The sequence below is a fragment of the Marmota flaviventris genome, chromosome 10 (genome assembly GCF_047511675.1).
Source record: "Marmota flaviventris isolate mMarFla1 chromosome 10, mMarFla1.hap1, whole genome shotgun sequence".
NCBI lineage: Eukaryota > Metazoa > Chordata > Mammalia > Rodentia > Sciuridae > Marmota > Marmota flaviventris.
In genome coordinates this window covers 50,609,757-50,623,655 of record NC_092507.1, presented here as the reverse complement: position 1 = coordinate 50,623,655, position 13,899 = coordinate 50,609,757, and the positions used below count along the sequence as shown (strand labels likewise).

Sequence of the window (13,899 nt, the reverse complement as noted above, 5' to 3'; positions counted from 1 at the left end):
GGATTCTCTTGCTTTGTCCACTGGTGATCACAGGGATGTCAATGACTATGAATTAGAAAAGCCACAGGGACATGAGTGCTTATTGAAACAAAGGCTTCTGGGCATCATTAATCTAAAAAGACCAGAGGCGTGGAGCAGACCAAGGCTTCCTGGGGAAGGCTGGGCCAGGGCAGTGATAGGAAGGCAGGCCGCTGAAGCACTCAACCTTCATCTCCCCCATGGCTCCACATGTATCAGTGCTGGGTGCTAGGTACTGTGGAGACAGAGACAAAGATGACAGTCCCTGCCAATATATCAGCATATGAAACAACAATTGAATAAGTGAACCCCAACTTTTGGAGTCCAATCATCAGAAACTACAGGAGGTGTAGCTAGGAGGTTCAGTAGCCTTGAGAACAGGAGAGATTGATAAGCTGCGATGCCCAGTGTGATGAATCCCACCTGGGTAGTGGTGTTGGGGGGCGGGTTGGAAAGCCTTTAGAGCAGATGGAGTACCTGACTAGCACCCTGGGGAAGTAGAATTCTGCCAGACAGAGAAGGAAAGCCACGTTGGAAGGAATGGTCACTTTGTTGAGGAGTCCCTGCTGAGCACCCTGGCACTGGCAGCAGCCTCAACATATCCCCTTTGCCCCATGTGCAGGGAGGCCAGACCGCCCTGATGCTGGGGGTCACCCACGACCGGGAGGACATGGTCCAAGCGCTACTGAGCTGCCAGGCAGACGTCAACCTGCAGGACCACGATGGATTGTCAGCTCTCATGATGGCCTGTCACCATGGCAACGCCGAACTGGTGCGCCTGCTTCTGGCCCACCCGGCTTGTGACAGCAGCCTGACTGATAAGGTGAGACTTATGGGCAGTTAACAAGTAGGTTAGTGTTTAACTTCTGGTCCTGAAAAGTGCCTCGATGGCCAGCAGAATCCAGGGAACCATACGGTGGTAGCAAAAAAAAATCAACCTCACAAGGCTGTTGTAGATTTAATGAGGCAATACAGTGCTTGGAGCCTGACGGCTGGGAAACCCACGGCTCTGGACAACTGGACGAAGGACCAAACTTTACAGAGTCATCTCTAGTTGTGAAACTGGAAATACCTCTCTGATATTGATCCACTCTGCAAACTGGCCCATTCCACCGAGCCAGCCTGCGAAATAGCCCTGCTAAACCCAGGTTTCTTAAATAAAGGTCTCAGTAAGGTGAGGACATTGATGATGATAATGATGATGATGATGAGATGATGATGATGATGATAACTAACCTGTGCCAAAATCATTTAAACCCACGATGACCTTCTGAGGTTGATATAGCTGCCACCATTTTGCTAGAGGAAACTGAGGTCCTAAATAGTAAGGTTCAAGGGGTAAAGTACCCAAGATCACACAGCTGGTGGGACCCACCTCCCTTGAACTCCTGAGCCCAACATCCAGCTCTCCCACCATCCTCATTGTTGTCCCATGGAAGCAGCATATCTCTAGGTCTCAGGTGAATCTTTGCATCTTTCAGAGAGTCTACCGCATATCAGCAAATGAATCATCAATTGAATAAGTGAACCCCAAACTTTAGAGACCACTCATCAGAAGCTACGGGAGGCACAGTTTCTGGAGTGCTCAAGGGAACTAAACCTTTCCCACGCATCATTCCTCCTCCTCTTCATGATCCAGCGAGGCAGGCACAGTGATCCTCACATTTGCTGATAGGGAAACAGGCCTAGAAATGTTCCCTCACATGCTCAAGCTACAGGGAGCCCATCCTTAGAGCAGAGATCCCAGCTCCGGCCTGACTCCGGCATCCATTACTCTGGCATTCCAATTCCAGGGCTCAAGCAGACATCTTAGGCTTTCTTAACATCCTCAATTCAAGGGGAACAAAAGCCTGGAGAGGGGAGCCCTGCCCAGGGATAGCACCTTTTCCTGGTCACATCTGAATTACCCAAGATTGATCCTTCAGCTTTCAAGCCGAGTCCCCTGCATCACACCAGACAGCAGGCTCCCTGTCCAGTGTCCCCGTGTCCTGCAAACCCCAGCTGTGCCCCAAAGTCATTTCTGAAATAATTAGGAAACACAGACCCTCTTGAAATTCACACAGGAACAGAGTGGGCTGCTAAGATATAAGCCCCTTTCCCAAATATCATGAGGTCAGAAGGTCTGGGTTCCCAAGCTCCCTGCCAGGGTGTCCTGGGGATGAGGGAGGCAGCCCTTAACCTAAATCAGGGCTGTACATCATAGACCCAGAGCCCTCTCAGAAGTGACCACCACTACTGCCCAGAAGAGGGCTGAGAGGGGAGAGCTGTGGGACCGGCAGGGTGTGAGTTTTGGGAGTTCCTGGTTAGCCCAGATAATCAAGGAGGGAATGTGAGAGTTCTCCTGGGCCCCTTAACCTCTGTCACAGGTAAGAGAGCAAAGTGGCCACTTTCTAGAGGTAGAAGAGCCATGAGGTGGGGATGGGGGTGGGCATCTTTTGCTCTTTGGATACCTCAAGAGTGATTGTTAAAAGCACTGACTTTAGAACTCAAAGCCCAGGAGTTTGAATCTGGGTCCAGTGACTGTGCCTTGGGAAGGTCACCTACCCCTTCTGAGCCTCTGTGATGTTCATCTGTAAAATGGGTATAGCAGTATACTATTCCTAAGGCTGTAATGACTACGACCCTATACTAGACTTCTATGACGTATATAGTTGATGGTCATTGTGATGATTATGACTAATGAATAATGACACAAAAACCAAACAGCCAGCACATCAGTGAGTGAGAACCTCAGCATTGACAGGCAGTGTCCAGAGGGAATAGGGAGGGTGAAGGTTTGGAGTGGGGCAGGGGGTGTCACTCAGTGGAGGGAGACAGGCCTCTGAAGGAGAAGCCAGCTGGCTGCCATACTTTGTTTAGTATAGTGGTTCTCAGGTGGGGGTCATCTTGCCCCTTGGGGGATATTTGACAATCTCTGAAGCCATCTGTATGTATCACCAGGAGTGCAGGAGTGTTCCTAGCATCTGGTGGGCAGAGGCCAGGGGTGCTCTAAACATTGACGGTGCCCAGGGACAGCAGTGAAGTAAGAGTTATCTGGCCCCAAATGTCAATAGTGCCGCTGGTGAGAACCTGGCTTGGGCGCGTACTGAAATCCAAGTGAGTTTAGACAGCCAGCCCCCTCCCCCTCCAAGTGCTGGATGGGGAGGTGCCAGGGCAGCTCTGAGGGCCAGGTCTGCTGCAGGGCAGGGCAGGGCAAGGCTCTAACCTGGAAGGAGGGACATTAATGCCAGGAGAACAGGGAGGCAGGTATCTGCTTTAGCAGAGGTGGGTCAGGGTAGGAATGCCAGACAGTGTGAGCAGCATGAAGATGGGTTCTAGACCTCACCTGGGTCCAGTCACATGGCTCAGGCTTCCCTCAGGATTCACACCTGAATTGACACCCAGGTGACTTGGGTGAGCACAGTGTCTCCATCCACAGAGTGAGACATTCCAGCGGAAGGCACCTGGTGGGTACTGAGGCTTGTGCCTGCTGCTCTGCATTTACAGGAGAAGGCAGCCCTTCTGCTCCTGGAGTCTTTCCTGTGGGGGCTCCGAGGCCCAGCATCTCTCATCAACAGTAACTCAACACAGAACTCCCGGCAGAGGCACAGGGCACGTTCCCTGGGCTACTTGACATAGACCCCTCCGTCCCAGGCGTGCCCCCTATCCCGCTCTCTCGCTGGATCTGGAGGCAGATAGGGTACAATGTATTTCTCCTTTCTTCCTCCTCTGTAGGCTGGCCACACCGCTCTGTCCATCGTTCTGCAATCACCTTCCCATGTGGAAATTGCAGGCCTTCTGCATGCCCACGCAGAACGGGGCAGGTCCCTGGGGCTGTAGAGGCTGCAGAGGAACCAGCAGCCAGGAAGAAAAGGCTCCTTCTCTGCACTCCTCCTTTGCCCTTGGAGAGGACAGGGTCAAAGCCTGAGGGTCGCCCCTCAAGAGAAGAAACTATGTCAAATATGCACATACATTCCTGTTGTGTAATTCTGCTCATTAGGATGCTTTGTAGTTTACGCCTAAGGCCAAGCCCCAGAACAACAAGGGTTTCAGAGTGGGGTGCAAGGTGCAGAGTGCAGGGTGCATTAGCTTCTGCCCAAATCCCAAACATCTTCAGCCTTGAATTCCTTGTGACTCTGCCTTGGCAACACCATGTGGCAGGCAGGCAGGAGCACATTCGCACATTAGAAAAGCAATACTTTTTACAAGGAGTTTTAAAATGCACTGTCATTTTGTTTTTAATCATATATATATATATATATATATATATATATATATATATATATATATATATATATCCCATTGAATATGCATGTCTACAGAGGATGGCAAGGAATTGAATCATTCTCAAGAGGACCTTCGGGAAATGACTATGAAGTCAGGCGAAAATGAGCGAATCCCATTTGGGGCTTGACAGAGGAATCTTGAATTCAGACAAGGTGGGAAGAAGCATATTGGCATCATTGCAAACTATAACACTCTTGACCATTTCTGAGTCATCTAGTGGCTCCAATCTGCCCCTAGAAATGGAATTAATCAGGAAGTCCAAGTCAATGATGTGCATCACAGAGTGGCAGGGTCCAGTTCTATCCGCTATTCCCAGCCCACAGAGGAAACGAATCCAAGTGAGATCCTGGAGATGGATTATTGTCATTCAGAAGCCACCATGATCATCCATAGCCTCACAGTAATCCCCAGTGCTGTTCCTGTGAGCAAGCATCTGCTCTGAGGTGTCAGGGCTCCTAGCTGAAGAGCCCTTGAGCCATAGCTGCAGCAGGAGTGGGTGCACAGGGCAGGGCCCTCCCCACACTGACCTCTCTCCACTGGACAATTCCTTCTTGAGAATTCCCTGTTCTCTAGCCCCACACATGCATGGTTCATATTCAGTAGCTCACATAGATTATCTATGAATTGTTCTTTCTGAACATCTCTTATGCAAAAAAAAAAAAAAAAAAAAAAAAAAAAAAAACCACAAATCTCCCCTTTATATAAAAAGAAAAGAGACATCCAGGTTGGTGAGCCTCCTGCTGAAAACGCAAAAGCATGAGTTTTTCTTGTGGCTGGAATGCTAACTTGCATGGCACTCATTGGGTGAGTCACAAAGCTTCCTGGGACCCTGGTTTCATCATCTCTAAAAGCAGAAATCATCCTACAACCTACGTCCTGGAGGTGCTGCACAACAAACTGCTGATGGAAGTTTTGGAATCCAGTTTATAACCCGTAAAGGCTGTCCTCAGAAATGGTGTGGAAAACTTCTTTATGCTATTGTGATTCAAATGACGCCAAGACTCAGAGCAAGAGCATTCATGTGTGTTGATGCTGCTCAGAGGTGAAGAGGTTGGGGCAAATAATGAGGGGGAAAAGTGCTTTAAATGGATTTATTTTGACCACAAAACACGTTGTTAGAGCAAAAAACTACAATTATACATTCTCTGTCCCCGTGCTTTGCAAATTTTAATGTGCATATAAATACTCTGGAACCTTGTTAGAAAGAAGTAAGTCTGGGGTGGGGACTGAGAGTCTGCATTTCTGACCAGTTTCCAGAGGATGCTGAGGCTATTGGGATACATCCACAGTTCAGGTAGCAGGGCTCTGGCCTGTCCTTACTGTTTGTATATTAAAAGTGCTGCCTCTCAGTCTTCTGTCTCAAAATTTCTGTGCATTTCTCTGCTATTGATTCTTGGGAACTCGCAGTGCAGGTCTATATTAGTTCATTTTTTTTTATTTCTATAACAACATACCTGAGACAGCCTACTTATGAAGAAAAAGAGGTTTATTTTGCTTACAGTTTTGAAGGCTGTAAGTCGAATCCTCATGGCCCAGGCTTTGGCAAGGGACCTAGGACAGATGATAGGAGCTCATGGAAGAGGAAGAATCACATCTCAAAACAGGAAGCTGGAGAGCTGGATGGTCTGAGCTCCAGCTTTTCTGACAGCCCCTCATAAAAGAACTAACCAGGATCCCCCTAGAAATACCTCACTTCCTTTCTATGGAACATCCCCTATTGACCTAAAGACCACCCACTAGACCCCTCTTCTTCAAAGTTCCACACCTCCTCCCAGTTCACAGGGGAATAGGACTGCACAGTGCTGTGGGAACTGGCTGCCAGAGGAAGTCAGGAAAGCTCCCAGAGAAGGTGGCTTTGGACAAAGCCATAAGGGTGGGTGGGAGCTAGCTAGAGCACTGGGGACAGAGCAGCAGTGGGAGAAGTGCACAGAGATGAGATTTGGGGGTGAAGTGGGGAGATGTGTCACGTGTTAATCTTAAGAATTAGGACTTGAGCCTAGAACTCCAGAAGTCTGCTTCACAGACCACTTGGAGAATGGAAGCTCTCAGAAAAATGCACATCTGTGCAAAATTTGCTAACTTCAAAGATTCAGAAATCCTATGTACCCCCCTGTCAGTCACAGTGGTTCATAGCTATATCCCATAAACTCGGGAGATTGAGGCAGGAGGTTAGCAAGTTTGAGACCCATCTCAGCAAGGTAGTGAGATCCTGTCTCAAAACAAAAAAAGGCCAGGCATGGTTGTGTGTGCCTGTAATCCCAGTGACTCAAGGTCAAAGCCAACCTCAGCAACTTAGCAAGGCCCTAGGCAACTTAGTGAGATCCTGTCTCAAAAAGTAAAAAGGGCTGGGAACAGGGCTCAGTGGTGAAACCTCTCTGTGTACAATTCCTGGTACAAAAAATAAAATAAAAAGGGTTGCAGGTGTAGCTTGGTGGTAGAGTAGCCTTGAGCTCAAGTCCAGTACAGGAAAAAAAAAAAAAAAAACCAAAAAAGCAAATTGCGATGGGCAGTGGGAGCCAATGAAAATTTTCTGAATATTGGGGCCATTTGATCAGTTTTACTTCTTCTGATGATCACAGGGGGAGACTGGAAGCAAAGCGATCAGTTGGAAGGTTCCTATGAGACACTGGGTATATAGCAATTTGGGTGGGGATGAAGACAGAGCCCTGCAGGAAAGGAATCAGGAACTGGGGCATGCCAAGATGGGGTGACATACCCATGGAGAGGCATCAGAAATGGGTGACAGGAGAATGGTGGTACCATTGTCCGCCATATCTAGGTTCTGTTCCTCCTTAGTAACACAACTCCCAAATTTTAGCTGGGCACCTAACCACCCAGGGGACAGACTCCATTTCCAAGTGCCCATTGAGTTTGGTGTGGCCAAGCAACTAAGATCTGGCTAATGAGCTATTAGCAAGGCAAAGGGTGCAAACTCTGGCTCCTGCATTGAAAGTGAAGGGGACACATTTTCCCCCTCTGACTGGCTGGAATGTGGTAACCAGAGAGCTTGATCCATGAAGATGAGGCCCACACCTGAGGGATGATGGAACAGCAAGTCAGAAGCAGCCTCGTCCCCATCCAATCTGCTCTGGACTACTCATTCCCTATTTCATATTTGAGCAAGGAATAATACTCTAACTTGTTTAAGACACAGTACATTTGGAACTCTGTTGAGATGGACAAATGTCTTCAGCACCCTGTGGCAATCTTAAGGGTCTAATGTTATACCATAAGTGGACTTTAGCATAGAAAAGCTTAGGAAGCCTTTTGGAAGGAGCATCATGGCAAAGCTAGGTACGGTGGATGTCTCCTTCTGGTACCATCCCCTGTTTATGCCCAAAGTGAAAGCACTCAGCCTAAAGACCTGTAGAAAGGGGTCACCTGACAGATGCCTGAATACAAACTGGGTCCCCTAAAGTAGCCAGTAAACCAGTGAGTTTGAAATGACGTGGTGTGGAAATCTATGCAAAGCCATTGAATTATCTGAGCATTTCGAATACAAAAACATGTAGAGTTTCAGGCAATAGCGGTGGATTACTGTCAGAGAGTGCAACCACAGAGTGCAAGAGACATGAGGACAGAAGCTGAATTTGCATGAGTAAAGGTCAAGACAAATTGAAGGTAGGAGCAAGAAGGAACTAGGAGTGGGCATCAGATCAAGAGCAAAGAATAAGCTTATGGAGTAGCTGCCTCCTGGACTACCTACCAAGTTCCCCTGGCCTGGAAACCTCCCTTCCTAGACCCATTCCTCATCCCAGGACTGTACCAGTAAGCTGCCATGTTCCTGCAAGAGAACTCACTTGGAACTGGCCCCCAAAAGACAGATACCACACACTACCTCTGCCAATCAGGAACCAGAAGCTGGGATTTAGAAGAGGGCTTCAACCCGCTTCTGGTGTCCAGGTTGTAACATGTGGATCTCAGAAGCTACTGGTGCCAAGGTCAGCCATGTGGGCTGAGGGCCACAAGGAACTCTTCAGATGGAAAGACTGGAGCAGATGCTCAGAGCAGAGCAGTGGTGAGAAACTACTTCCTGATGTGACTAGGGCAACCCTTGCTCCATGAAGGCTCCAATGCATACCTCCTTTGCCTTCAGTAACTGCCCTAGGTGAGTGTTTTTCCCATGCTCCCCCTGGGTATGCAGCCTGCAGAAGCCAACCAAGGCCTGGTGTCTACTCAGATGTCTCAGGGTTTGGATCCCAGTTGGGCCACTTGGCCATTCAGGTTCTTGATCTAAAAACTGGGATGGCAGTTCCTCCTCTGTTCTGGCAAGCATTTAATTAGCTAGAGCACTCAGCACAGTGCTTGGCTCAGGGCAGAGCTCTGCAGAGAGCTTTCCCTTCCCCTAGACCTGGCCATGTGCTTAGCAGCTTGACTTCCCCGGGTCCACCAGCCCTTCACATCTGAGGGCTTCACATGTGTGGATTCAACCAAGTGTGAACTGAAAGATGTATTTCATGTGTACTAAACACATACAGGCTATTTTTCTTTTCATGAGTCCCTCTACAATACAATAAAACTACTACTTACATAGCACTTACATTGTATTAGATATAAGTAATATAGACACATTCACACCTGGATGAAAGGCCATGAATCTACCATACCACTCCTGTTCAGCCTAACTTCCATGGACACTTCCCTCTGACTAGCCCACAGGAAGGTCAAATCCAGCATGTCCCAAACCAACATCAACAGCTCAACAAAGGGGACCCCACTTAGAGTCCATCTGAGGAAAGAGGCAGTATTGGAACGAAGCAGCCACCATGCAGGGGAAACCTGGAGCCAGAAGCTGCTGGAAACAAATAACTAGAATTATGAAAGTAAACTTTGTGGCTTTAAGCCACACAATGTGTGGTAATTTGACATGGCTGTTCAAGAAAACTCATAAAAGGGTATTTATGAAAAGGTTGGTCAGCCACAAATTTTGAGGGGAAGCATTTTCTTTTTCTTTGCCTATGTGGTAGATCACAAGGTCAAGGCCAAACTTGGCAATTTAATGAGACCGTATCTCAAAATAAAAATACCTGGGAACTGAGCTCACTGTTAAAGCATCCCTGGGTTCAATCTGCAGACCACCCCCACACATACACTCATATACACATTAAAATTTCATGTTTAAGCTTGATTCCCATCCCAAACACATGAGGTGTATGTTATTATTCCAAAATCTGAAAAAATCCCCAATATTTTTAATTCTAAGCATTTCAGGTAAGCATCAGAATAGCCAAGCATGTCGACCTGGACACCTTTCAGTCACTTATCAAGACAGTAAAAATAATCCGGAAAACCAGAAACTAATCCCTCACACCACACAACACGGTGATGCCCTTTGAATTCATGTTCCATCATGGGCTAGGAGAGTTGTTCAAGATCTGGACAGACTTTTATCTACTAGAATCCAGCATGGTTTGTATGAGTGTTTGTTGGAGGACAAGTCACATTGGATGACACAGTGACCTTTTCCACATGCCTCCTGGTCTATGTGCAGTCTGGAAGCAAGAGGACTGCCCTGAAGCTTCCAAAGTGATTACCCAGTTGCAAACAGACAAAGTGAGCCAGGCACCCTTGAGCATGCCTGGAATCCTAGAAGCTGAGACAGGAGGATCAAAAGTTCAAACTCAGCCTCAGCAACTTAGCGAGGCCTTAAGCAACTCAGTGAGACCCTGTCTCTCAATAAAATATAAAAAAGGATTGGAAATATGGCTCAGTGAACAAGTGCCCGTGGGTTCAATCCCTGATACCAAAAAAAAAAAAAAAAAAAAAAAAAAGAGAGAGAGAGAGAGAGAGAGAGAGAGAGAGACAAAGAAGAGAGCAGGCTTAGCAGAGGTAAATGCTGATGTGCCTGGAAAGGTCAAGCCAGGCTGGAAGCACACAGCCTGGACCTGGAAGCAGACACATGTGGCCCCAGGAGCAGACTTGATCTCCTTTCTAATCAGGAATAACCTACCTCCTAGGGTGGAACACTGAGCCCTGATTTACATAGAAAGTACTTCGAGTGGAAGGTGGGTGACTAACATTTATTGAGAACATTTGTTAGACATCATTTGCATGGAAAAGTTCAACATATTCACAATCCACAATCAAATATTCCCAATATTTAGAGAGACATCTATTTATAAGAAACATGAAGGAAATACTACTTAGTTTAGGTTTCTTCATCTAGTGGACTTTTCTTTGACAATTTTTTTTTAAAAAAGCACCAGAGGCTGGGGCTATAGCTCAGTTGGTATAGTGCTTGCTTACCATGTGCAAGGCCCTGGGTTCAAACCCCAGAACCACTAAAAAAAAAAGCACTAGTCAATATCTTCAACAAGAATGTGCTACCCAAAAGTCTGACCTCCCAACAACAGGAAGAACCCCTTCTTTCTAGAACCTACTTCCCATCAGTGCTTCCATTTTGCTCCTTAACAGGTTTGGTGCCAGAATGAGGGAGCCCTCTACTGGGAACAGTCTCTCCCATTCTCTCTTCCTCTGTTTTGTCCCTCCTCCACCATGTGCAGTGCTAATGCAGTGACTTCCTGAGCTTAGTGCTGCTCTGTACTGGGCTTCTGCCATGCTGCTCTCCCTGGCTCTCCTCCCCCAGGGCTCCATCTCAGATCCTCTCTCCTCCTACCCATTGAAAAGTTTTCATTCTCTTTTCTTCTCTTAGCTTCTTTCCCTTAGGGACCCAGAGCCTCTCCAAATACTTTCATCCCAAGGACATCTGTACCTAGGACTCTTCTTGACTTTGAGAACTGACCTGGCAGGAGTGTCCACCACCCAGCTGTCCACTGCATCTGCTGAACCCCTCTCAGCTCATGGCATCCTGCCCTCAATAGACCCATCAAAAGCTCCCCGCTGCCTACAGAAGTTCTCTGAACTAAAGCCTTGGTTTCACACTCCACTGTGGTCTGGCCCAGCTTCCCCACTTCCAAACACCCACCAATCCCAAGTGGGTCACTCCCTCCTGCTAGACTGTGAGGCTCCTTTTCCCCTCCTCTAAGAATTTCCCGTATGGTGCCTTCTGCCTCCTTGATGTCTCCAAGCCCAGTATTTGCATGTTCCCATCTTGCTCAGGATTCTCTAGTCTTTTGAACATAGGTTCCAAAATACCTTGAAAAGTAGTCAAGTTTCAAAAGGTCATCTCCAGTGGGCATGCTGTCCCAGAAGGTCAACAGATGATGCAGTTGAGCCCATAGCTGCTACCCCAAAGAAAGTCACTAACTGCCACTAGAAAATAACAAAAGTGAAAAACAACAACAACAAAACAACAATCCCCACCCAAACCCACACTTCACAAAAAAAAAAAAAAAAAAGAAAGAAAGAAAATTCACCTATATGGAGAAGTTAAAAAAAAAAAAAAAAAACAGTCGGAGGAGGTAATGCACACCTGATATCCCATCGGATCAGGAGCCTGAGGACCAAGGATCATGAGTTCAAGGTCAGTCTCAGCAATTTAGGGAGGCCCTAAGGGATCCTGTCTCTAAATAAAATATTAAAAAGGGTGGAGATATGGCTCGGTGGCGAAGCGCCCTGAAGTTTTATCCCCAAAACCAAAACAGAAGAAACAAACAAACAAAAAAACACAATACATTTTGAGCCATGCTTTTTGGTGAATACCTGTAATCCCACTAACTCCAGAGGCTTAGGCACCAGGATCGCTAGTGAGGCCAGTCTCAGCAACTGAGTGAGACCCTAAGCAATTTAGCAACACACTGTCCCAAATTCTTTTTAAAAAGGGCTGGGGAAATGCTTCAGGGCTTAAGTGCCTTGGAGTTCAATCAATCCCCAGTACCACAAAATAAATAAATAAATAATTAAATCCCCCCAATAGCAGAAGAAAGAGTGCAATAGTGTTATAGGTCAGAAGTTAATGATTAAGAAAATATGAAAATTTAATTTGTAAATATAGAATGCACATCACTGAACAAGATGAGGATTGGTAACTAGCCTAAGAAAGAAAAGGGGAAGAAGGAAAAGGAGAGAGCAAAAACACAAAATTAGAAATAATAAAGGGCGCAGCTGGCCAGCGAGCAAGCTCCGCGTGTTTCTTCCCTCAGGCCTGCGCCGGGGGCGGGGAGCTGTGTGCGGCCCGCCTCCTGCCCACGGAGGCTTTTCCCTGGGAGCCCCGCTCGCCCCGCCCTGGCCGCGCCCCCGCGCCCTTCAGCTCTGGAATGACTACCTGGGGCTTGCTAAGCTCATCACCAAGGCGGTGGACAGCGAACCACGCTAAGGCTGCGCGGGTGGTGGCGGCTCCCCACCCTCTTCGTCATCTTCGTCCTGTTGCCCCCCCCACACACACACACACGGGGGGCCAGGCCCGGGGCGCTGGGGCCGCCCGACTACGATGAGGACGAGGAGAGCGACGAGCCGGAGTCCCGGAGCCGCTTCCTGGGGGTTCACGCTGGAGCTATGCGCAGGCCCCGCCGAAAATGGTCTGCTGGAGGAGCGCTTTGCAGAGCTAAGCCCGTTCGCAGGTCGCGCCGCCGGGGTGCTGCTGGGCTGTGAGCCCGCCGCCACCACCACCCCCGAGGTGACGCCGCGAGAGGAGCGGGCCCCGGCGTGGGCGGCCGATCCCCAACTGCAAGCTACTTCAGGGACGGCCGCCGCCCGGCTGCTCAAACCCGAGCTGCAGGTGTGCGTGTTCTGCCGGAACAAGGAGGAGGTGGCTCTCTACACCACCCACATTCTGAAGGGCCCCGATGGGAGAGTGTTGTGCCCTGTGCTGCGTCGCTACACGTGCCCCCTGTGCGGCGCCAGTGGCGACAAGGCGCACACCATCAAGTACTGTTAGCTCTCCAAAGTGCCAGCGCCGCCCGCCGCGCGTCCACCGCTGCGCGGTGCTAAGGACAGCCTGCCAGGCAAGAAGCTGCGCTCAGGGCCCGGCGTCCAGTCTGCGGGCACCTGACGCTACCGCATACGCTGCCTCCGTTTTGTTCTGCGAACTATCTTTCCCTGTTTATTGGGGAGATGCGGAGCTGTCAGCACTGGCTCAACCTGGAATGTCGTGAAGTCCGCTGAGTACTGTCAAGCAGATTGAGACTAGATGCTGATTTTTTTTTTTTTTTGGAGTGGGATGGATGAGGGGGACTGTGTCTCTAGTTTCTAGTTTGCACACATCCAGGACTGCGAAGAAGGCTGGATGTGTATTTCACTAACTGAATATGGCAGCCGAGAGATGCTGTTTATTTACTGTATACATCGACCTATTTTAGATGCGCGTCGGTATGAAATTATCTCTAATCTTGGGTGTTTCGTTTTATGAATGGAGGCACTTTACTAGGTCTAGTATATTTTTTTAATAGCCTCTGAACTGAGCTTAAAACTGACGATTTTATAGAATGTCAGCAAAATGACTATTTTATTGTTTGATGCACTATTTTAGTTGTCCTTAGTTATATTCTAATTCCAGGTGAAGCAATTATAAGCATTATAAGAAGTGAAATTTAGTTCTTTTCAGTATTAATTTGATTGGGTATTCCCTCCTTGTGGCTTGTTTCCGTCCTAACTGGAGGTGTAAAATGCAGTCTGTAGTAGGTAGAATACAGCTCCTTTTATGTACCAGATCTTTTATAACTGAACTAGCAACTAGCCTTTTTCACCTTTAAAAACTGTGCCAAGTCATAATCATAT

General features: G+C 48.0%; 2 protein-coding genes across 2 annotated transcripts in view; both read left to right on the top strand.

Moving 5' to 3' along the window:
* The window catches only part of Kank4 (KN motif and ankyrin repeat domains 4), a 75,050-nt gene extending 70,101 nt beyond the window's left edge, over positions 1–4,949 (top strand). The window contains exons 9-10 of the mRNA XM_071618739.1: positions 641–841; positions 3,733–4,949. Coding sequence (XP_071474840.1) covers positions 641–841; positions 3,733–3,837 — 306 coding nt within the window. The 3' untranslated portion in view covers positions 3,838–4,949. The remainder of the gene's footprint in view (positions 1–640; positions 842–3,732) is intronic.
* A 7,664-nt stretch (positions 4,950–12,613) lies between these two features.
* LOC114082355 (nanos homolog 1-like) lies at positions 12,614–13,060 on the top strand. The gene has a single exon (XM_071618738.1). The coding sequence runs from the start codon at positions 12,614–12,616 to the stop codon at positions 13,058–13,060; it is 447 nt and encodes a 148-aa protein (XP_071474839.1).
* The last annotated feature ends 839 nt before the right edge of the window (positions 13,061–13,899 follow it).